The 24,325-nt window shown below is 35.1% G+C and overlaps 1 protein-coding gene across 3 annotated transcripts in view; it reads right to left on the minus strand.

The window, feature by feature from the left end:
- Window positions 1-24,325, minus strand: part of LOC121421470 (alpha-(1,6)-fucosyltransferase-like) — a 36,238-nt gene that overhangs the window by 1,852 nt on the left and 10,061 nt on the right. Inside the window, exons 1-7 of one of the 3 annotated variants that reach the window (XM_041616170.1) lie at window positions 16,690-16,851; window positions 8,201-8,361; window positions 6,975-7,059; window positions 5,897-6,134; window positions 3,940-4,192; window positions 1,900-2,079; window positions 218-368 (exon numbers count right to left, since the gene is read on the minus strand). In XM_041616170.1, the coding sequence (XP_041472104.1) occupies window positions 218-368; window positions 1,900-2,079; window positions 3,940-4,192; window positions 5,897-6,134; window positions 6,975-7,059; window positions 8,201-8,322 (1,029 nt within the window). In that variant the 5' untranslated portion in view covers window positions 8,323-8,361; window positions 16,690-16,851. Of the gene's footprint in view, window positions 1-217; window positions 369-1,899; window positions 2,080-3,939; window positions 4,193-5,896; window positions 6,135-6,974; window positions 7,060-8,200; window positions 8,367-16,689; window positions 16,852-24,325 lie in introns of those variants that run through there. The other 2 variants (XM_041616168.1, XM_041616169.1) reach the window with 2 other exon arrangements.

The raw sequence follows: 24,325 nt of genomic DNA on the forward strand, positions 1-24,325 counted from the left end.
CAATTCAAGATAAGTGTTAAAAACAAAATCATTGGTGTTATACGGACGCTTAATATTTTTATTATTGTAACACTATTTGGTGCTATGTTCAAACTCTCTTCGTGTGTTTTTTATTAACATCTCATGGTGTTGTCATTTCATAACACCAAAAGGTGCTGTACTTAACACCATAAAATTTTCGGTCAGGGTATACATGGTCATACATAAGTGAACGTACGTTTGAGGAGAAGGTGCAAACAAGAAAATCAGAAAAAGCAAGGAGGTGGATATCGATGATGATTCCTTGTAAGGACCCCGCTGACAATCTCGATGACGTCTGGGCTGACTCGGTGATAGTCCTGTCACTTAGAAACATGTAATCAGGATATCTGCCAAAACAACGATAACGTTAATCACAATAATAATACCCCTTGATATAATACTTACATTGCAGCTTACATTGGTAACCAGTGAAAGATTGATTGATTTTCGAACTTCTAGTATTGCTTTTAAATGTCTGCATAATGTGACCCGGTCATACTTTCAACAGCTTCTCAATGAGTATCAACCGGTGAGGTAATTTCTTTCAGGTGAGAGAAAGATGTTTATCCTCCTTAATGTAAAAATGATTTCATATGGGCAAAGAGCATTTGGATATTCTTTCTCTCAACTATAGAATATACTTCCCGACATTTTTTGTCAATGTTAAAGTGCAACCTTTTCCAAAGATAAATTCAAATTTCCTAATGGTGCATTATCTATTTCCAAATCGTCAAAATTCAGTTTCAAATATGCATTGTATAATAATGTTTTAAAGTTATGTTTAATGCTGTATTCAGTTTCAATATGATTGATTTTCCCTTTCTCCCCCCCCCCCCCTCTCTCTCTCTTTCTTTCTTTCTCATACACCTTTTAGAGCGGTAAGAGACTGTAATTTGCGGTATACACAAAATTCATTATTATTATTATTACTATTTTTTGTTATCAATGTTATTTTCAATACTGTAACTGGTACTGTTATCATGGTTATTAATCATTAGCATAGCTCTTATTATCATTATTATTAATTTCATTTATTTATTTATTTATTTATTCATTCTTTAATTTTATCTATTTCATTTATTGATATATTCATATTCCACAAATCCTCAAAGTACATTTCATAATAAATCATTTTTACAAATGAATGAAAAGATGCATCAACTGCATAAAATACGCAGGGTCGAAACGTACCAATGAAATGAAAAAAAAAGAGTGGAGGGGCCTACTGATATGGAAAGCTTGTAAGATGTTGACCCCTTATCAAAATGTATAAATGGGTAATATGATATAAGTAGAGTGAAGATAATCACCAAAATTTTATATATTGATTATAATATTACACATAGGAAAATTAACTACTTAAGTATCAGCAGTAGCAATAATTTTACAACGGTAACATAAAAAATCAATGATATAATAAATGCCTGCTTTTAGTGAAGATGATGATGTTTATGATGATGGCAGTGGAACGTATGATCATGGTGGTGGTGATGATGATGATGATGATGATGATGATGTTTATGATGATGATGATGATGATGTTTATGATGATGATGATGATGATGATGATGATGTTTATGATGATGATGATGATGATGATGATGTTTATGATGATGATGATGATGATGATGATGATGATGATGTTTATGATGATGATGTTTATGATGATGATGTTTATGATGATGATGTTGATGATGATGATGATGATGATGATGATGATGTTTATGATGATGATGATGATGATGATGATGATGACGGCAATAGTAAGTATGATCGTAATGGTAGCTGTGATGATGACGATTATGTTTATGATGATGATTACAATGATGATGATGATGATTGATGGTGATGATGACGGTAATGATGATAATACCATACTTTTTCCTTGCTTCGTCAAGAAGACCAACGTCATCCGTTGCCATGAAGATTCTCCTCTTGCCTATATATCCTTCCCTCCTTTCATAGTCCTCGTAGAAATCAATAGCATGCACCATGTACTCTTCAATGCCATGGAATTTGGCTTCCCATATAAGTTTATCAGTCCGCCTTACATGGATGCTTTCATAAGTTAGTTGTAGAATTAGAAAAAGGATAAAGAAAAAAGTAATTTTCTGACAAGAAACGCATGCAAAATTACAAAACATTATGAGAAATAAAAATGATTGAAATTCGATTTGATGTTGATTCACGACCTGGCATGAAATGTCGCAAGGCCAAAAAAATTAAGACAGTAATACTTAATTGTTATCTATAAGACATGTAAGAATTGAAAGAGCAATCATATTCATTTATTTAGTTATTTTCTTGTTAAGGATATTCATAGCATAGAATGATTAAGAATATTCCAGAATGCAGACACCTATTTAAAGGCAGAGGAATTTGTTATTTCTAAATAGAGTGAGGCAGACAATAGATTCCTCAGGCGGTGGAATGTGACAATAGACCTGGATATTATCATTTTGAATAAATTCAGAAAAGAATTGTCACTTCAAGAGATGTAAGATAAATATTTACTTATGTTTTCTTAGTTTATGATTGTTATATTTCCTGTCATAAAAACAAAGGAGATCGAATTCAAAACTTAAATTCCCCAGAGCTATCTACCCTTTGGAAAAATTGGTGATGCCGAAAAAATGTCTCTGCCGGGAATCGAACCCGGGCCCCCAGCTTTGAACGCCGGTGCCTTAACCACTAGACCACAGAGATGGGTTAGTGGTTAGGGCGAGCCTGATCCAATTGACCGTCAGATAGACAGATTTTCGACACCATACCAATTATAATTTCCTTTGTCGGGTGAAGTTGGTTTTTGAATAATGACAAGCCGCCATGCCTCAGCTGGATCAATGCTATTGCTTTGATACAATGCTATTGCTTTGATACAAAGCTAGTGCTTTGATACAGTACACGTATGGGAGAAAGTATACAAATATATGTGAGGCTATACATGTACAACAGCTTTGGCAACTCTTTTATTTTAAATATTGTGTAAAGAAATGGATGAAGAGAACAAAGGTAGGCGTAGCTTAAATCAAGGTTCCCCAGAGCTATTTACACTTTGGAAAAATTGGTGATGCCGAAAAAATGTCTCTGCCGGGAATCGGACCCGGGCCCCCAGCTTTGAACGCCGGTGCCTTAACCACTAGACCACAGAGATGGGTTAGTGGTTAGGGCGAGCCTGATCCAATTGACTGTCAGATAGACAGATTTTCGACACCATACCAATTTTAATTTCCTTTGTCGGGTGAAGTTGGGTTTTGAACAATGACAAGCCGTCATGCCTCAGCTGGATCACTGGGCAACATAGTGTCCTCACAATTATTGGTCAAAAGCGGTCAAAATTGGGCAATAAAAACCAATAGTCGGGAAATAAATTTACTCTATTCGATAATAATTGTCCATAATATAAATTTATATTTTTTTACCAACGTACAATATCCATTACAGTGGTACACATTTTGAATGTGTACCGGTATCTATGCAGGTTCTTTGATATGGCAATTCAATTGCACGAGGGTATAAGACCTGCATTTTTGTTACCATTGCCATCTTTACCCATAAAGTGTTAACGCGGAGCTGATTTGATATACATGGTTTTCGAATTGACGAATAAATTGATATTCAAGGTTTTAATAAACCAGAATTATCAAATTTGATAAACCTATTTTTTTTTTAATTTGCAAACTGTTTTTTTTAATCGATTAAACTGGAGAATGTGGAATAAGAACGGTGAAATTCGTTGATAATCAAGAATATGATAATCAGGGATTATCAAATTTGATAAACATATTCTATCGGATTGATAGGCAAGGTTTTTCAGAGAACTCGATAACAAAATTTATTACTAAGGTCTTTCGAAGACAGCATTGTCGCAAAGAGTGCATTTGTAATCAAGTTTTGCAGTTCATCTGATATTCTTACCCAACGATCGGATGCGTAAACCCCAAGCCAGCCATCGCTTTGTCAATGAAATCTGTCGTGTGGTTCTTGGGCCTCATAATGTAAGTCATTATTTCACCAATCCACCAGATGGATGGGTTGCTGTGAAATCTTCTTAGTTCATCTGCGATATCCGCTGGTATTGCCAAAGGCAGAAAATCTGGCTTTAGATCCTCAGTAAGGTACCCTGCGAGAGGGAGTGCCAGAACTTGGAAGTTTTCATTTTTATCAGGAGCTGTTGATAACAAAACGAAAAATAATAATTTAAGATAAAGACAGGAATTCACAAACGTAGGTACACCTCCCTTATGAATGTGACGTCATAATAATACAGCTCCCTCTTTCACTGGCTATATGAATGCATGCACACTGAAAAAAAATAGTTTAAATTACTCAACAAAATTGTTTTAACAGATTGCCTTGAATATTATGAGTTTGGCAGTTTAAAGTAAACTTCACTTATTTTCTTTGCATCCATTTCACTCAAGAAAATTAAGTTACTCTAACTTAATTCAATTTAGTAAAATAATCAATATAATGTTTGAAAAAATCGAATGGGGGAGTGGACTTCCGTTATTCGAAAGTCCGCTCCCCTATCGTTCCACTTTTACTTTAGTGGCATCATTTTCATCTTAGACATCTTTTATCCAAATATCAGACTTCGTGCATTTTCACTTACATACATCGGTAATTACATTGATATTTATACGCGATCGTTCCATTCTTACAGATAAAACAGTGAAAACAATTTAATCATTTCCTAAAACCTAAAAAGGCATCTGATTTTTTTTTGCTAAATGACTATTTAATGTTGCTCTTTTTTATAAAAAAGGATAAAATAGTTAGCAAAGCCTTATCCAAAAAAATTCAAACTCAAATGAATAAGAAAAACCAAACATTTACTTGCTCTAACATGTCTAATGAGTATTCCTGCATTATTTAAATAAGGCGTTAATTGAAAAATATAAGTACATTCATCAAGAACTTATAAATAGTAATCATCTTAGCCTAATTGAGTTAGATTGACTCAATCAAAGCAAGCAAGCAATACGTGAATTTTCTTAAATGTATATTGGAACCCAAATAAATTAATAGACAAGTTAAAACTACTTAAAAAATGAAAAAATAATTACAAATGATAAATTCTACTTATGTTCATCAAGTATTAACTACTGATTCATATTTTTTTTACAGTGCAAGCGCAGTTGTCAGAGATATGCCAGCTGGCGATCACACGCAAGACAATGGCACCACGATGAAGGAAATTCCTTAGGTCTATTGGACAAAATTATTTTTTAAAGATGTATGTTATCTTAGTACTCAATCAACGTCCGTTTGTATTCTCTATAAGGTGAAGTTCACCATGATAATAAGTTAGTTTCAGTAAAAGCATACAATAAAAAAAGATATTAGTGAAAGTTTAATGAAAATCTGCCAAAGATCCATGGCTTTTTGCATTTTTAATTAAAATATCACCGATGCTGTTATCTATTTTCCCCATTTAATAAAAACAACTTATTGTTAAGATGAATGTAAACCTTCTTTTGAAGAATACTGTTTGACGTCAACAACACGCGATTTGATTTATTATGCGTTATCTCCCTTTATAAGAAATGTTTGTTTTAACACCAATTTATCAGACCTTTTCTTCTAGATTTTTTGAATTTTTAAAGTAATGATATTTGTTTCACACACCTTACACACTATTTTTTTTCGAATTCTAAATGAAACACTTGTACCATCCTTTTAAGGTGTAATCTTGCACCCTTAGTGGGAAAAGGATGCAAAATGTACCCTTCTTTTAATAATTATTTGTAGCCAGAAATGCTTGTTTGCACCCTAAAAGATGACACTTTTCATGTGTGTGCCTCGCGGAGCAAAAGCTACCTATCATCAATTTACAATAGCGATTGAGGAGACCAAAGAATGGGATACCTACTTGTCCATTTTCCTCGTGTCACTCCCGTTGGATCACGACAAGTCTCGCTTAGGGGCTGGAAGAACTTTTCCCATCCTTCTTTGTCATAATCCCAGCCCTTGGATTGTAGGACGAGCGTTCTCCCCGTGCCGTATGCCATTATCATACAATATGAGACATGGTGGGCCTGGCAACCGAATCCGCATCTCGTGTTGAAGTTGCACACAATTTTTCTGGCCTTAGCACAGTCAGAAGGATTCTATGTAATTATAAAGGTTTATTTCCAATTAGTCTAATGCCAATTCGTCCAATCACCAACTCGTCTACTATCATTTGGTCTACCATCAGGTCTTCCACTCACCACATGGTCTACTTTCATTCAGTAAAATGCCATTGCGTCTATATATATATAATAACCAGTTGGCCCAATAGCCATTTAGTCCATATACCATTGGCTCTAATTAAATTGAAGTGTTAATTGTTCAAAATGAATGAAAAAATTAGTATTAGACCAACTGGTTATTAGACAAAATGGTAATAGACGCACTTGTGATTTGGCGAAGAGTTGATTGGACCAAATGGTTTTTAAACGAAATATTAATGTACCGAATGTCATTAAATTAAACGAAGGTAGACCATGTGATGAGTCGACGAGTTGGCAGCGGACGAATTCGCAATCTAATGCGAGGACGGTCCCATAATTATGCAATGGGGGCGTCAGCATTTACCACTGCCTTTAAAGTTGTTTGGGGATCAAAAACTCTTGTTTTTGTTATTACTACAATATAATGATAAGATTAGTTATTTGAATGATAGATGAATGTTTATGGTAAATAAGGAAATAAAAGCCAAAGCAATACCAATTTTCTATGATTCATCCAAATAAAAATTATGTACGAACGATATCATAATTATTAATGTTTTATTTCAAAAGCTACATTTTGTTTGAAAACTGGCTTGGAATCATAAATTTATATTGAAAATGACAGGGGTGATAAACGTGATGAATGAAAATCAAAATGATTTAATTGTGCCTGAAAGATTTTTTTTTTAAAACTGTACGCAAGGCATCAATACCCCCACCCCTCGCCTTACTTACCTGAAGGGTATAGAGCCTCTTTTGTATCAGAGTTGAAAGCCTTTTCAATCCACTTTCATTCCAAGACGGGTAGCCTCCCGTTCGACTGTGAAAAAAAGAAACCGAACTTGTTTGAGGATATACGTAATGCCTTTTGTGAGGTGTTTTTTTTTCAGATGACATCAACCTCCCGCCTACATTAACGATATACAGTACTATTTTACTATTTCTGTAACATTGTTACATGAAGGAGGTTTCATATGAGCTTAAGTAACAGCAAAAAAATCTCTTTGAACTTCATATACCCATTAAAACATTTCTTATCTCTCGAAGTGGATGTTAAATTTTGTATAAGTATTATACTTGCATTAAGATATTGACTAAGGGTGTGTTTATGCTTCCATTGCGAGGACAGAATCGGCGATTTCAAACGTCGATTCAAAACGCCGATCGTAAACGTGGTTCTGGGAGTGCTGTTTATGCTTAACTTTTCAGAGCAAACCATGATCTCCAGCTGGCTTCGCATCGTAAAGCGAGGTCGAATTGGGCTCGCCTTTTTTCCGATTGTTATTACGTGGAGACGACTGTATTTGCCCGCGGATTTTCATCTCACCGGAAGCATGTACCAAATGACGTCATTTAAACACGTTTACGATCGTAGTTATGTTTATACTTCCCCAGAAAGCCTGATTCTGCATGGTCAAACGACGTTTACAAACGCACCTTTTTGTGAGTTTATGATCGGCGTTTTGAAATAGCGTTTAAATGAAAGTAAGCATGGACGCAACCGTGTTTTGGCCTAATCACGTTTGGAAACGCTGATTCTGGCCTGAAAAGTGGAAGCATAAACACGGCCTAAGGCTCTCAAGGGGGGGGGGCACCCCCTGTATCTGCCGCGGATACAGGAGCATTGCAGTTTGAGAGAAAAGTTTTTTTCTTTCAATCATTCTGTATATAACAATTGGAATTCATTTAAGGGAGGGGGTAGGGCTCCGGACCGTCGTGTTGACACGACGCAACCAAGAAAAAAAATGAGAAAAGGAAAGTAAGATTAAAATATGATTTTTTATTCAAATATCATTTCGCCAAAATTAATCACCAAATTACTTTTCTATATTACATTTGCTCTCTCGCTCACTTGCCTTTTTCATAGAAATTAAATTAGCCTCATATAGCGTGTCGGGCCCACTGTAGTTTTTATTGCTCTTTACAAGAACAATGTAAATTGGGATTGAATTTTTATTTACCTGATTCTGTAGACTGGTTTCACCGGGTTGTAACTCGTTTGCGATGACCAACTGGAATATTCGAGCAAGGCAAAGAACAAAGCAGATATACTGAACACCATCACATTTATTATCTTACCCATTACTGCGCATACGAGAGATTCACGATCCGTAGAATGCCTCTATACTGAACAAAATAAACAAGAAAAAAGAGGAAAAAGTGACGACATTACTTTCTCTATAGTTGGAACCTTTTGCATACTTGAAATCTTACCAAGAATTTTTTTAATAGTGTAACCTTAATAATTCTCTCTGAAGTGCGTGAAACTTCGGGATGCGTGATGATATTTTATGATTTCCGTAATCAAAGTCCAGCCTATCTGTTAACCATCTTTAAAAATCCGAAAATATACATAGTCTTCGTACTCGTAATGTACAGTACATGGTATTAATTAAAACGGAAGCGAACAAGCAATGTGTTTCTTTTGCTGGTGCATTCATTAAAGAACAGTCTACCAAAGATTTTCCTTTGAGGGCGCTGCGCACTAGCGTACCTAAGGGGGGGATGGCAGACTGCCCCCCATGACGAATCACAACTGATCCCAGACGAGCCACAGCGGCCCCCTTCTTTGAACCTGAAGACTTTTTTTTGCTTGTGACTTTTTTTCTGGTACGAAATGTCCTTTTTATTTTCGATTGATGACCTTTTTTTGTTTTGCTTGTTATTTTTTGCTGGTACGAAATACTTTATTTGCGGTTGAAGACCTTTTTTTTTGGCTTGTCAATTTTTTTAGGAGGACGAATTTGCCCCCCCCTGGAAAATCTTAGGTACGCCACTGGTGCTGTGTGTATTATTTTCCATAGACAGCATCCCCAGGAATTGGACGGTGTGACAAAATGTGAAAAATGTAACCAGAATTACCTACATTTTCTTTTATAGAAACCCTTTCTTTTTTGTCAAATTTCTCGGGACGAAAATGACCTTCATTTGAAATTAAAATTTTTTTTTACCTGTCAAATTGACATCAGCAACATGGGCGGGAATCCCAGGGAAGAAGCGTTCCCCCACTTTTTTTTAAATGGGGGACACAATATCAAATGTTCCCCACTATTTGTGGAAGGGGCAAGGAAAATAAAAAGGGAAGGAAAGAAAGAAGAAAGGGAAATAACGAGGAACAAAAGAAGAGGGGAAATAAGAGGAGGAATTTTATTGAATAAAATAAGGTGAGGGAAGGATATTTTCCATGTCACGATATAAAAGTTTAGCTCACGCTTCGTGCTCGCATTGTCTGTTCTATAAGATACATGTTTTGCTCACTAGGCTAATATGGATCCTCAGACATCGGGCTTTCACTGTTTAGTTTGAATTACGAATTTATTTTCTTAAGTGTTCCAAAATATTCATTTTATGGTCAGCTCGCGCTGCGCGCTGTCATTATTTGATTTGTCAAGTATTTGTTATCTTCGCGTATTCCATAAAGTTATCAAAATATCCCCTTTTAGGTTTGATTGACAAAACGAATATATATATATATATACAGGGCGTCCCACAAAAAAACGAAACCGAGATTTAGCGATGATTTATCATAACTTTATCATAAATACAATAGACAAGTGACCTACCGATGTAAAGCTTAGAATCCCCCTCTTTCATCCGATACTACCTCGATTATTCCTCATTCGCGCATGAGTGAGCAAAAACAATTTGAAGAAATAATACGCATAACCCATTTGGCGGGGGTATCTAAATATAAAAAAAATAACGTGCCTAAAAGGCTCAATATCTGCTCTTTTATTTCATACCTTAATCACTAAAAATGGTGGAGAAGTAAAAAAAAGGTTATGTTCCCTCGAAACAATGCTTATATTTCCATGATTTCGTTAAATAAATATCTTTTCACCGGTTTCCCACAGAAGCTATCTGCTATTTTTACAACAAAGTTTTCTTCAGGATGAACTTCCCCTTTAAAGGCAAGGCAATGGCATAAATGACACGCTTAACAACTTTATAATTACGTTATCGATTCCACAACTTGAACTACTTGCAAGGCATTTACAAATATTAATCAAATCATTTATATGTACAGGTGGTAAGAAGAAGGAACCAACCACATTTGTTCGACAATAAAAATGAGAAGAATGAATAGATTGTGGGACCATATCACTAATATTTTTTCCAATATTTACAAAATACTCATTGAATGCATCAGATATTTACATTTAAACACTTTGGGGATTAGATTTTTCTTCTTACCTAATAACTCATTTATAGTTTTCCATGACTTTTTATACTACTCTGATTCATATATAATATTTTTCTGTAATATTTTTGACGAGATATACGAATGATATTAATAAGTTCATTTCTGATTTTTTTTCTCTCGTTACTGTCAAGTCTAGTTTGGCAAAATATTTTGAAACATTTATTCTTTTTTTAATCAATCTTAAAATTTTTTTGGTAACCCACGGTTTTCTATTTCTTCTCCTTTTTTGTTGTTGAAGAGGAAAATGTTTATCATAAAGTTTGATGAAAATTTTCATGAATAAATTATAAGATTTGTCAGCATCGATACATGCTAGTACTTCACTCCAGTCAACATTATACAGTTCAACAAAAAAAACTATTGATCGTTGATTAATTAATTTTCCTTGAAGTGTAATATTGGGCAGAATCATTCTTAAGAATTCCTTTCTTGTGACAAAAAATTGGCATGTGATCAGTTATTGGAGAATAAAGCACACCCGAGATAATATCACTTTCATTTGTTAATATATTGCCAATAATAGATTGAGATGTATTAGTTACACGAGTTGGCAAGTTAATTTTGATATAAAAGCCATATTGTGCAATTGTATTCATTAAATTAATAGTATTATCTAAAGTCATATTCAATAAATTAATATTATAATCTCCAAGTAGGTATATTTGTTTGTTTTCTTTTGAAAGTTTTTGCAATAAATCGGAAAAATATTCAGTGTATTGTGGAAGATTAGATTTCGGGGGCCTATAGATTATTCCAACCATAATACTTTTAACATTAGGCATATTGATTTCAATGAAAATAGATTCACACGAAGAACATGTCGGATTTAGATCATTGCATAATTGATAGAGTAGTCGTTCATCTAAATATACTCCAACGCCTCCTCCTCTACCGTCTTTTCTATTATTATTGACAAAGTTATAACCATCCAACATGAACCAATTTTCATTTTCTGTGTTTAACCAAGACTCAGTTATACCTATAACAATAAAACTGAAATAAAGGCTGCTCAGGTACGCGGATATTTGATCGAAATTTTTTTACCATGCTCCTCGAGTTAACGTGGATAGCACTGAACTGTACCAAATTAGGGTTAATAGATTCTTTGAAGTCATCGTCGGAATAGTATTTGCAATCATTTACATATTGTTGATCAATTTCAAAAATCGAGAATAGGAGCAGAATCATTTAGTCTTATATCTTCACTCATATCATTTAAATCATCATATGTTATAAGTTGATTGTTAGTTTTTTTACACAGTAACTAAGAAAATCATCATTATTGATAGAGTAGCATGGGAAAACAGAACACAAATTAACAGGCATATAAGTTTTCAACGACAACAAATGAGTATTAGAATAAACGAAAACTAAAAATAAACCAGTAAATCAAAATCACATTAAAATGGTCTTTGCAAATAGACCAATACTAAAATTGAATAAAAAGTAGTTTGAAAATAGGGGGGGGGGGACGAAACCAAAAATATATCCAAGAATGCATGGAATGCATTAGTGAAAAAAATGAATATGTAGTTATATGTGTTCATGATTTTTTTTATTATTATTGTTCTCAATCATTTCATTGTCTCTGTCCAGCGATGTTATGTTCTTGTCATAATCATTCTTTCATCATAATTTCTTCAATTCTTCTTTGCTACGAATCACACGTTTGATGGTATTTCCTCTGGTTGCCGGTAGTAAGACGATTACGCGTCCATCTGAAGTCCATGCTTCTTTCACCTTCTGATGCTGTTTGGCTGCATAGAGTAGATCCTGGTTGGTCTTCGTCAATGCTTCGTCGATCCCGATACCACTTCAGCTGTTCAGCTTCCTGCTTATCTTCAGGATTTCAGCTCTCTTGCGATAAGTGGTGAGTTTCACTATTATCGCTCGTGGTCTCGATTTCCTAGTAGTCCAGGATAGAAGAGGCATGACCTTGTTTTTTATATATACAATATTTTTTGATGGGTTCTTGTCAATTCGAGGGTGCTGATTACGAATCTGAATGATGCCACTCGTGTAACCTTGAGCATTTTCCGCAAATTGGCAAAATCCAATATGGCCGCCAAAATATGCAAATTACCCATGAAAATCATTAAATTGTCTGCACATTGGCTGTGAAATGCATGAAATTGTGTGACAGGAGTGAAATACAATCTTAAAAAATAATTTTTGACAAAAAATTATTTTCATTATATTCAAAATGGCCGCCATATGCCATTGTATACACTATCATGTACAATATGAATAGGGAAAACTAATTTTCACAAAAATTAGCACTAAACTGCGATAATCGCGATGTATGAACGAAGTAATATATGCAAATCACCATTACTAACAGATATATCATTTGTAATGTCATATATGGGAAAATTGCAGTATTTTGATATCTAAAATAGCCGCCACCTGACTGACCCAAACAGTATTGTGTACAATGGCAATGGGGGCCAAAAAATTCTCAAGAGTGATCACTAAAATGCTTATTATGAAGATTAAACAGTTGGAATACTGACTATAAACATAATTATTAACGAAATATATTATTAATATGCCATGTATGTGGTGAATGTTGTATTCTGATATTCAAAATGGCTGCCAAAGGCCCTGAAAGTATTATACACAATGAGAAATGGGAGAAAAGAAATCACAAGAGTGAGCGCTATTAAATGCATATATATGTGATAAATTAATTGGATACTGTCTAAAAACGTATTTTCTAACGAAATATATCATTCAGGTTTCAAGTTTGTGTTAAATACTGTATTTCGACTTTCAAAATAGCCGCCATCGACATTAACCGTATTATGTACAATGCAAAGTGGAAATCAATATTCACAGGAGTGAGCACCATTAATGCACGTAATAGTGATCTACACGAGTAAAATATTGTCTGAAAGCGTCATTTCTATTAAGATATATCATTTATTCTGCCAGTTAGGTGATAAATGCGGCTATTTTTAAGTCAAAATGGCCGCTACAGTCCCTTACGGTATTATACACAATATGAATGGGAACAAATCATTTAAACAGAATTTGGCTTTGCTTGGTCAAATGGTGATGTATGAGTGCAATGTTGTCTGAAAACATGATCTATAACAAAATATATCATATCTTATGTAATTTAGGTGATAAATACTGTATTTCAACATTCAAAATGGCTGTCATATGCTATTTTTTGTGAACATCATTTGTCTCCACCCAAATTGTATATCATACGATAAGTGCCTATGGTGGCCATTTTCAATTTAAAAATGCAGCATTTAACACCTTAATTACATAACATTATGATATATCTAGTTAGAGACCATGGTTTTAGACAAAAATTCACCTTTACATCACAATTCACAATTATATGCAATATTTAGAGTCAAGCAAAGCCAAATTCTGTCAAAATTATATGTCCCATGTTACAATGTAAACAATACTTTTAGGACCTATGGCAGCCATTTTGGATTTAAAAGTACGGCATTTATTACCTCCACCATGTCCACGACCCATATGTGATGTATTTAGTTGGAAATAATGTTTAAGACAATATCTTTTCCCGTACATCACAGTTATATGCATTTTATGATTCTCACTCTTGTGAAAATTAGTTTCCCTGTTCCCTGTTATTTTGAATGTCAAGATACAGTATTTATCAGCTATATGAAAGAAGAAATGCGATGATTAAATCAAAAATGTTTTCAAACAACGTTTTACCCATACAACAGGATTATATGGATGTCATATAGTCATGCAAATCCAAATTCTTACAAATTATATGTCCCCATTCACATTGTAGATAATACTGTTTGGGCCTATTGGGGCCATTTTGAATTTCATAATACAGTATTTATCTCATGCATGACAAAAGAAATGATATGTCTTGCTATAAAACATGTTGTCAGGCAATATTGTACTCATAGATCACAATTACATGCATTTTATGTTTCTTACTCGTGTGAAAATTAGTTTCTCTATTCGCATTGTACATGATGAATATAGGGGCTATGGCGGCCATTTTGAATGTCAAAATACAGCATTTACCACATAAATGGCATATTTACAATTATGTTTTTAGTCAGTATTCAACTCGTTTATCTTAATAATATGCGTTTTAATGCTCTATCTTCTCATTGTTTTGGCCCAGGCCATTGCCATTGTACGCAATACTGTTTGGGCCAGTGGCGGCTATTTTAGATATCAAAATACAGCAATGTTCCCATATTTGACATAATAAATAATATATTAGTGATGATGATTTGCATATATTACTTCGTTCATACATCGCAATTTTTGCTGTTTAGTGTTCATTTTTGTGAAAATTAGTTCTCCCTTTTCATATTGTACATGATAGTGTATACAATGGCATATGGCGGCCATTTTGAATATCAGGAAGATAAATATTTTGTCAAAAATTATTTTTTAGGTGGTATTTCACTCCTGCCACACAATTTCATGCATTTCACAGCCAATGTGCGGACAATTTTATGAGTTTCATGGGTAATTTGCATATTTTGGCGGCCATATTGGATTTTGCCAATTTGCGGAAAATGCTCAAGGTTACACGAGTGGCATCATTCAGATTCGTAATCAGCACCCTCGAATTGACAAGAAACCATCAAAAAATATTGTAAATATAAAAAACTAGGTTTGGTCAATTTTCTATGGGGCCTATCCTGGACTATAGTTGGTGCTGTGCCAGATGTGGATTCGGTTGCTTCGTCACGGTTGGGAGCAGCGATCAGGTGTGACCGGTCAATGTCATTCGGGGTCAGGGATACCCCCAGACGCGGAGTCACAAGCTTGCATATGACGTCATCTGTGTTTTCACTCGTGCGGACATTGCCTTCACGGTTCATCTCCTCAACACCGTAGAACTTTATACAATTTCGACGAGAGTATTGGTCAGCATCGTTTAAGGTCATTTTAAGTTGTCTTTTGATGACTGTTGATTACGTAATTGATCATTTAATCTGGTAATTTCACCTTTCTTTGATTGTAAGATTGCCTCAAGCTCCAGTAGTTTACCCAATTGTTTGCCTATCGCTTTATCGACCGCCTTCTCAATGCCTTCGTAGTAATCGTCGCTTTGGAGATATTCTTGAATAGTCTTCATGGCGGCTTCTTCAGCCTTGGATTTGGCAGGCATAATGCTAAGCTCAGTTATAGCTCATAGGGGAGATGTAATAACTCGGCAACAAAATATAAATCATCAATTAAAAGAACCAAGGGTAGAAAATGAAACGTTAGGCAACCATATATTATTATGGCTGATGTTATTATTCCGACTTATTCATATTGTGCATTTTCCACCAATACATTTCCACAGATAGAAAGAGAGTAGTTTTAAAACATATTCGATGACGGATGTTAACTCTATAAAGGCAACGGGGTGAATATGTGCATGTATGTATGCATATATGCATGTATGCATGGTCTAGGGAGATTTGTTCAATTTATATCATTTTGTGGTTTCCTAAATACGAACATATTGTTGATACATTTTATATCTAGTGAAGGAAACAGATATACTTCTTGATTTACTTTTGCTTTCGCTTTACTGGTCGCTTAAAAGAACCAAGGGTAGAAAATAAAACGTTAGGCAACCAGATATTATCATGGCTGATGTTATTATTCCGACTTATTCATATTGTGCATTTTCCACCAATACATTTCCACAGATAGAAAGAGAGTAGTTTCAAAACATTTTCGATGACAGATGTTAACTATATAAAGGCAACGGGGTAAATGTATGCCTATGTACAGAATTGTATCAAAACTCATGTACAGTGTTTTTCTTTTAGCAATTGAAAGTATACCGCCTGGCGATATTGAGGCATTTACATGTAGGTTGATGGAGTATAATTATAGTCACGTATATAGTCACCCAAGCACTCCAACGAATAAGACACATGGAAATATAGCCATTCACTGTACTCTAAAACACGGACGTATCACACCAGGTACTCTCACCTTCATAAAGTTAGAAATCCTCTTCAACACTTCAAAAATCACATTTCACAATTCCAATTCACTGTTCCACGATAAACAAAGTAACACAGCAGAGAAACAAAAGTCCTTTGCATTATTAATAAAGATTCTCATGCGCCGCGGCAATGTAACTTCATTAAATTGAATAAATATACCTTCCATCATGTCCATCAGGAATTATGAATACAAACATGTCTGATAAATTGAAATGTAAAAGAGCGAACAGAAACACTTTTAGTAGTATGATGTAAATTATAATATCATACTTACCGAAATTGGAGTAAGAAAGTTTTTTTATTGACTTTAATTTCCAAAGCTTGAGCCAAACACCCACCCTCGTATATAACACGTACAAAGAGCAAGTGCGCGGAGGAGTTTGATGTTCCTCAACAATCAGCAGGTGAACTTGATGCTGCTCTTTACACTACCAAGGTCGACTCCAGACCGATCAAAGCTATTACGTTATTACCAATCACATACCATAGGTCGGTTTGGAGTCGGTTTCGGTTACAGTCACACAAATGGAGCCGACTCCAGACCGATCAAATCTATTACATTATTAAACAGTGACATACCATCGGTCGGTTTTGAGTCGGTTTCGGTTAGTCACACCAACGAAGCCGACTCCAGGCCGATCAAATCTATTACGTTATTAACAGTGACATACCATCGGTCGGTTTGGAGTCGGTTTCGGTTACAGTCACACCAACGAAGCCGACTCAAGGCCGATCAAAGCTATTACGTTATTAACAGTGGCTTTAAGTTGTGTGTATGTTTTTTATTAATACAACTTCCTCATTAATCAGTTTGATTGAAGAGTATGGATAATCTTAACTTGAGTTTTATATACAGATTATAAGTTTATTTCCGTAATTTAGATTTTTGCTGTTGTACCCGGATTCTGTTCTGTAATTATCCCTTCGTGATTATAAGTTGTTAAAGAAATGTGAGCAGATTGATTGTAAGTTTACATTTGAAATTCATATATATTCCTTTTCTCACCATGTTAAAATGTTTATGTGTTAACTTGAAACAATTAAGTTTTAATGATGTCATGTTATATATATATATATATTTTACATGTGATATGAGGAAGAAATAAATATGATTTAAAACAAAAAAACAGTGACATACCATCGGTCGGTTTGGAGTCGGTTTCGGTTACAGTCACACCAACGAAGCCGACTCCAGGCCGATCAAATCTATTACGTTACTTCAAATGGCATACCATCGGTCGGTTTGGAGTCGGTTAATTTGGTGTGACTCAGCATGAGAGACTTAACCAATAGAAAACAAGACAGGACCCTGTTTGAATTGACGTTTTTCTTTGAAGGGGGAAGAATATTGGCTGGTACCCCCACTTCTTTTATTTGCAAAGAGCACGAAGGATTTGTGAATAGCACATTAAATGATATTTCATTTCAGGAGTAGCATCTATTATTAATGTTAATTGTAACGGAAAAAACATATCATAAAGAATGTAATTCTTTGTTTTTTAATTGAATAGTCGTTTGGATGCGACTATTTTTTCTTTCACACTCACTGGTATACAGATGGGGCTTTGGGTGGCTCTGGGCCCCCGGAGTGTCAATGTGAACAAAGAGAGAGAGAGAGAGGGAGAGAGAAGAGGAATAAAAAGGAGGGGAGAATGGTAAAATCAAACATATCATTTGGAGCGTTTTCATGTGGAGCGTTGTGGCGCAGTGTATGAGTCGTTTGACTATGAAACAGGGGGTCGTGGGTTCAAATCCCATCCATGGCGTAAAATTCGCATAAATTTGCATATTATGTCGATATAGTGGAAACAAGTATTTAAGAATATATATTTAACCAGAACTGCTCTAAAATTGCAAGCAAAGAAAGAAAGGAACGAAATTGTCATAGAAATATTGGGATATCATTCTTATTCATCATATATATATATGTAATTGCGTTAAAATTACTCAGCAAAACGACCCCTTGCTGGATCGATTATTCAAACTGACAATAAGTCATTCGTCAATTAATTTCATATTAGCAGATCTTTGATGCCATTGTGCCTTAGCGTTGGAATTTTCGAAAAGCAAGCAGCCTCCACCAACTCTCTTAAAGGACAAGTCCACCCCAACAAAAAGTTGATGTGAAAAAAGAGAAAATTCCAATAAGCAAAACACTGAACATTTCATAAAAATCGGATGTAAAATAAGAAAGTTTAACAATTTAAAATTTCGTTTAATTTCACAAAGCACATCCAGGTCGGTATACAAATTGGCAAACTGATGACGTCATCCACTCACTATTTCTTTTGTATTTTATTATAATTATGAAATATTCTAATTTTCTCCTCCTTGTCAAGTGAAACAAAGTTTTATTCCTCCCTGAACATGTGGAATAACCATTATTTTAACAGTTTAAGGTTAAGTTAAGTTGGTCTTTATCGTCAAATTTGTAAAAATTGAAATATTGTATTATTCAAGCAATAAAAAACAAAAGAAATAGTGAGTGATGGACATCATCGACTCTTTCATAACATATCGCTGCGTTGTGCATATCACTGTTTTGTGAATAATAAGCGAAACTTAAAAATATCATAACTTTCTTATTTTACATCCGATTTCGGTGAAATTTGCGGCGTTGTTTTTTTTTCTCTATTGAGTCAAATCAACAATTTTCTGGGGTGGACTTGACCTTTAATCCTTGTTTTTTCCTTTTAGTCAAATCTAAAATAATGTGAGAACATTGTACCGTCTTTTACTTTTGTCATATTTTCATTTCCGCCATTGATTCTTCTAACAAGTTTTTTCCCGCTCATTGCCCCACATAGCATTCGGTTTCCATAACTCAAGAAAGGAAACACCGCCTCGCATGCCAAAACTACAACATTATCACATGATTCATGAATAGCAAACGAATTTTCATTAGTCAATGCCTCCTTTGAACATTTGATAATCATGATTAATATTGTTTGAAATGGAGTAAGGCTATTCACACTAATATGACACGCGCCGTATAAGCTAAAAGAACAACAACAACAATATCGTGGTTCATTATTCAACGCCATGCATCTGATTTGTGCACAAATCAAACTAAAATAGAAAATGAATAATGTATCGGGACTGTATTCATGGGTGAATAAAAAAAACCCGGCCATATGCAAACGTTTTATCTTATGTACTACTTGCATCATATATAATTTAGTGTTTTTATCCATTACATATTGGGTGATTTCAAGTTCAGTGTTGACCTGTTGTGTTAGTGTTAGGTCAATTTTTACACGATTATAACACCAAACTTAAAATGAAGATGGTCCCGAAAAGTCACTCGCTAGTTGTTTAGATGTAAATTATGTGATGTGGATTAGTTTTACAAAGTCTAAATAAGTTTTGGATCACTGGGAAGCAATCCAAATGTCAACACCAATCCAAATGTCAACACCAAGGCCAACACCGGACTTGAAATCACCAATTGGCAACTCCAGTACAGCAGTTAAATCCTTTCATGAGAAGCCGAGAAGGGGGGGGGCTACAAACTAACGTACGACATTGAAGCCAGATGTGCAATAATTTACCCTAACCTTTCTGACGCTGGAAACTAAATTGTCGAAGGAAAAAATATGGCATTCGGGAAGATTTACCATGCAAACGCATTCCTTGAGTTTGCTAAAAATGTAAAAACAAAAACAAAACAAAAACACTTGCATTGGTGCAATAATCCCCCCCCCTTCTCCTACGTTAACGATTGATTTTCCCTTAAAAAGAAATTTTGGCGGCGTTTGTGACAGTCACAGTGTCGATTTCATTAACAAACATCCGATCCTAGTCGATCCTTCTCCGAAAACTATGCATCACCTCCCCTCTTCAAATATTGGTCCGATTTGGTTGCCATGGTAGTTAAACAAACCGATTCTTCATCTTTGGCAGGCGATCATCAATCCATTCATGAGAATGAGAAAGGATCAGCGAAGCTGGTCTTTTAACTCCTTAATCCAATCGGCTTTTGATTAATGACATATTAATGCACGGATCATCACAAAACGTTGAGTATCAACCCTGAGACATATTGTATTCGAAGAAGAAATCACAGGTTTATATTAAAGAGATAGATTGAAACAAAATAATAGAGATGTATATTGTGACTTTGAAACAGAGGGTCGTGGTTTCGAATCCCAGCCATGGCGGAAATTCCTTCAGAAAGAAACTCATCCACATGGTGCTGCACTCAACCCAGGTGAGGTGAATGGGTACCCGGCAGGAAGAAATTCCTTAAATGCTTGATCGCCCAGGCAGCTTATCTAATTAGCCGGGGTAATACAGTTTTCGAAACTGAAGTGGCTACCCTGGGCAAATATGCCTATATTATTATTATGGTATATGGACTAAATGGCTATTGGATCCACTGGTTATCACACGAAATGGTGAGTAGACGAAATGACAATTAGACTATGTGGATATTGGACGAGCAGATGGTATACCAATTGATAGCAGACGGGTCGGCACTTGGACGAACTGGAATTGGACCAAATGAAAATAAACCAGGGTAAGGGGAAGGAAGAGAGAGAGGGAGAGAGGATGAGAGAGAGCAAATATAAAGAGAGGGGAGGGAGGGGGGGGGCTTAAAAATAGTCGAGGAGGTCGGTGGGTGACGCAAACATGCACAAATACATGCAGTTCAGGGGCCCATTTCATCTATCTTTTTTGTACAATAAAAACAATTGCAATAACAGTTAAAAGCTACTAAAATCCTTCAATCTGATTGGCTAACAAGGCTTTTTGAAACATGACTTTGATATAATATTCAGTCGAAGACTATGGTGTATTTTTCCTGAATTATCATGTTTTCTTTTCTTCAAAAAACCCCTTTCTTGGCCAAAAAAGGTTCTTCTTCATCTCGTAAATATCGTTAGTTTATGCTATAATTCTGTCCTCTCATGCCATCCCAATTTGATTTCGGTGCTCGAAACGCTTACCAAATTGCTCGAGGGAAAGGTTAATTCGATAAGGTATGATACATTTGCGTAAGGAAAGTTCATTGTGAACGCGTAAACTCTTTGAACGCTGGCGGCAGAGGTGCTATACAAACTGATAAACAAAGACGAAACTAAAACAAATACCTCGGTCGCGGTGGTTGACAGGTAGCATAGCTGGAAAATTATAAAATTGTGGGATTTCATGACTTCAAGCCACTTCATAAACGACGTATTCAGTTCGTATTTTCTTTTCGCCGGAAATAAAATACTCCGGCCCCTTACTTTAGTAGACGACACGCCTTTATTTATTATGGTACACAAGGCAACGTTTAGTAAATTTGATTTGTAATAATACTCATGACCGTCTGGCACCGAATTGGAAACATCAAAATTAATTTTAAAAATTAATTAATTAATTGATCCATAATAATGATAAAAATATAGGGTATTTATATTGCGCATTAACACTTATCCACCTTGTTAGGTGCTCAAGGCGCTCCTATATTACCCGGCTAAGCTATAGGCGTTCATAGCGCACACAACTTCTTAAGGAATTACTTCCTACCGGTACCCATTTACCTCACCTGGGTTGAGTGCATCACATTGTGGATCAGTTTCTTGCTGAAGGAAATTACGCCATGCCTGGGATTCGAACCCATGACCCTCTGTTTCAAAGTCCGGAGACTAATCCACTGGGCCACAACGCCCCACGATCCATGACTACTGCTTGAATGAAAGTAAACTAATTTCAATTGTAACTTAACAAATGGAAAATTCAGAGCAAAATTCTTAGTGTGGAGGACATTTTTCTTCAAGATGGCTAAAATGAAACCAACTTTACCTTCTCTTTGTCGTTATCTATGCGGCTGTTTTATCAACGTGATCAAAGTTAAGTGAAAATTCGTTTTTTGGATATTATGAAAATTATGATATATTGGGAAAAATAGATAGTATTCGATAACCATAATATTATTTTGAAGGTGCCTGGCTATACATGTACATGGAAAGTCCAGAGTTTGATCCCCGGCCACGGCACCTATGCCCGTGAGCAATGCATTTAATATAAAATGCCCATGAATTGGACCTTCATTTAAAAAAAATAATCCATTTAAGTACGAGTTAACCCATCAAATGGACTATATTGTATTACCAGTTGTGAGAATTATGTTTTCTATTCGCAATTGTCTGCCTCCCTCGCTTTATCTTCTTATACCTTGTATAGCTCTGACTACCCTTTTTTCTTATTTATTTGATTCACCCGCTCTCTCACACTTTCTCATACACTCCATCTTGTTTCATCTCCCCCCCCCCTCTCCTATTATTTTTCTCCCGACTCTCTTTCACGATCATTCGTTTGTTTCCCCTCTCAATTTATTTCTCTTTTGTAAGTGCTTATTCTACCTATACTTCTTAATAGTTAATTGTAATACATATTTGAAATTTGTTACAGGCCACCTATTGTGTAAACATTGTTACTTCAATTCAGAATTTCTGCTATTGTAATAATGTTTTGTATTTTAATCATTTTATCCAGTACTTTGTAAATCATTTTGTATCTGTTTGCTCGAAATAAATACCATTATTATTATAAATGGAAATGCTATATGCATTATTGGTAACTAGATGTGCACTTGTGTTTTTTTTATAAATAAATATGAAGAGTAAATCACTGTTTATTGACATAACAATTATTTGTGTGTTTCTTTAAACCAATTCATAACTGATTGGACTTCAGATTGCTGGGACCCAAAATGCCCGCTTTCATGGGCAAGCACCCATGAAAGCCTCATACTTTAATCCCCCTTCCCCGCTCTCACGGAATATACAACTCATGATGAACGATAATGAATTTTCACACTCGGCAAGGTGTCGTGTTATTGGCGATGTTTTCTGGCGATAATCGAATAACATTTTAATCAAATATCGAACAGCAATTCTGAATATCATGATCTTCGCCATTTAATTTGCTGATAAAAAGTAAATAAAAAAGTAAACATTTTTAAGTGATATATATTTAAGTCTGTTTTCCGATGGTGTCTCATTTTCGCTACATAAATTGGTGATAAACAAGAATACCAAGACTAAATATCTTTTAGCGATATACATGTATTGTTTGAGACCATTTCCTGATGCTGTCGATAAAGCAGTTTCGGCAAAAAAAATTATCTGTACGCTTTCTACATGTCATACTTAACAAGTATTACTTAACAAGTAAACACATCGCCAAAGACAGGCAGTATCTTACTAAACCAACAAATTTGATGGGGCTGGACATAGCGTACATCTATATGGGACAAGAATTTCATTCTAAAAATCTGGGATTTATACATTTTGAAAACATGAATCGAATTTTGTGATAGTTTGATATTATATTTAGAAATCTTTGTCGTATTTCACCGTCTTTCCCTTTCATTTTTTAGCATTTTCTCCATCGTTTCTTCATTGGTCGTGGAAATTTTGGGTGACCATGTCCCCCAAGTCCTCATCTGTATGCCAGTAGAGGCATGAACATGGCCCTAAGGTTCGGGATGCTGGGGGCTTGTGCTGAAGCACCCCCAAAATTTTCCGTAGGGTGCTGCGTGTATTATTACCCACAGACAGCATCCCCTGGAATTCTGGTAGGTGTTAAAAATGAGAAAAAAACATTTAACCAAATGGACCAATATTTTGTAGGCCCCTTCTCCTTTTTTTAATCATTTTTTTTTTGCTTGTCCAATTTCTCGGGACAAAAATGACCTTAATCTTGTGAAACCTTCTTTAAATTTTATTTCCCATTTGTTTTTGTCTTGTGCAATTTCTCGGGCCAAATTTATATTAATGTGAAATCCCATATTTTTGCTGCTTGCCAAATTTACTGTAGCACCCCCGGTAAAAAGAAAAAAAAAGAAAGAGAATAGTTCCCACAGCCCATTGCATGATTATACACAACATGCCTCAATTATGTAAATTGAAAGGTATATA

Source organism: Lytechinus variegatus, chromosome 9 (genome assembly GCF_018143015.1).
Source record: "Lytechinus variegatus isolate NC3 chromosome 9, Lvar_3.0, whole genome shotgun sequence".
Classification (NCBI taxonomy): domain Eukaryota; kingdom Metazoa; phylum Echinodermata; class Echinoidea; order Temnopleuroida; family Toxopneustidae; genus Lytechinus; species Lytechinus variegatus.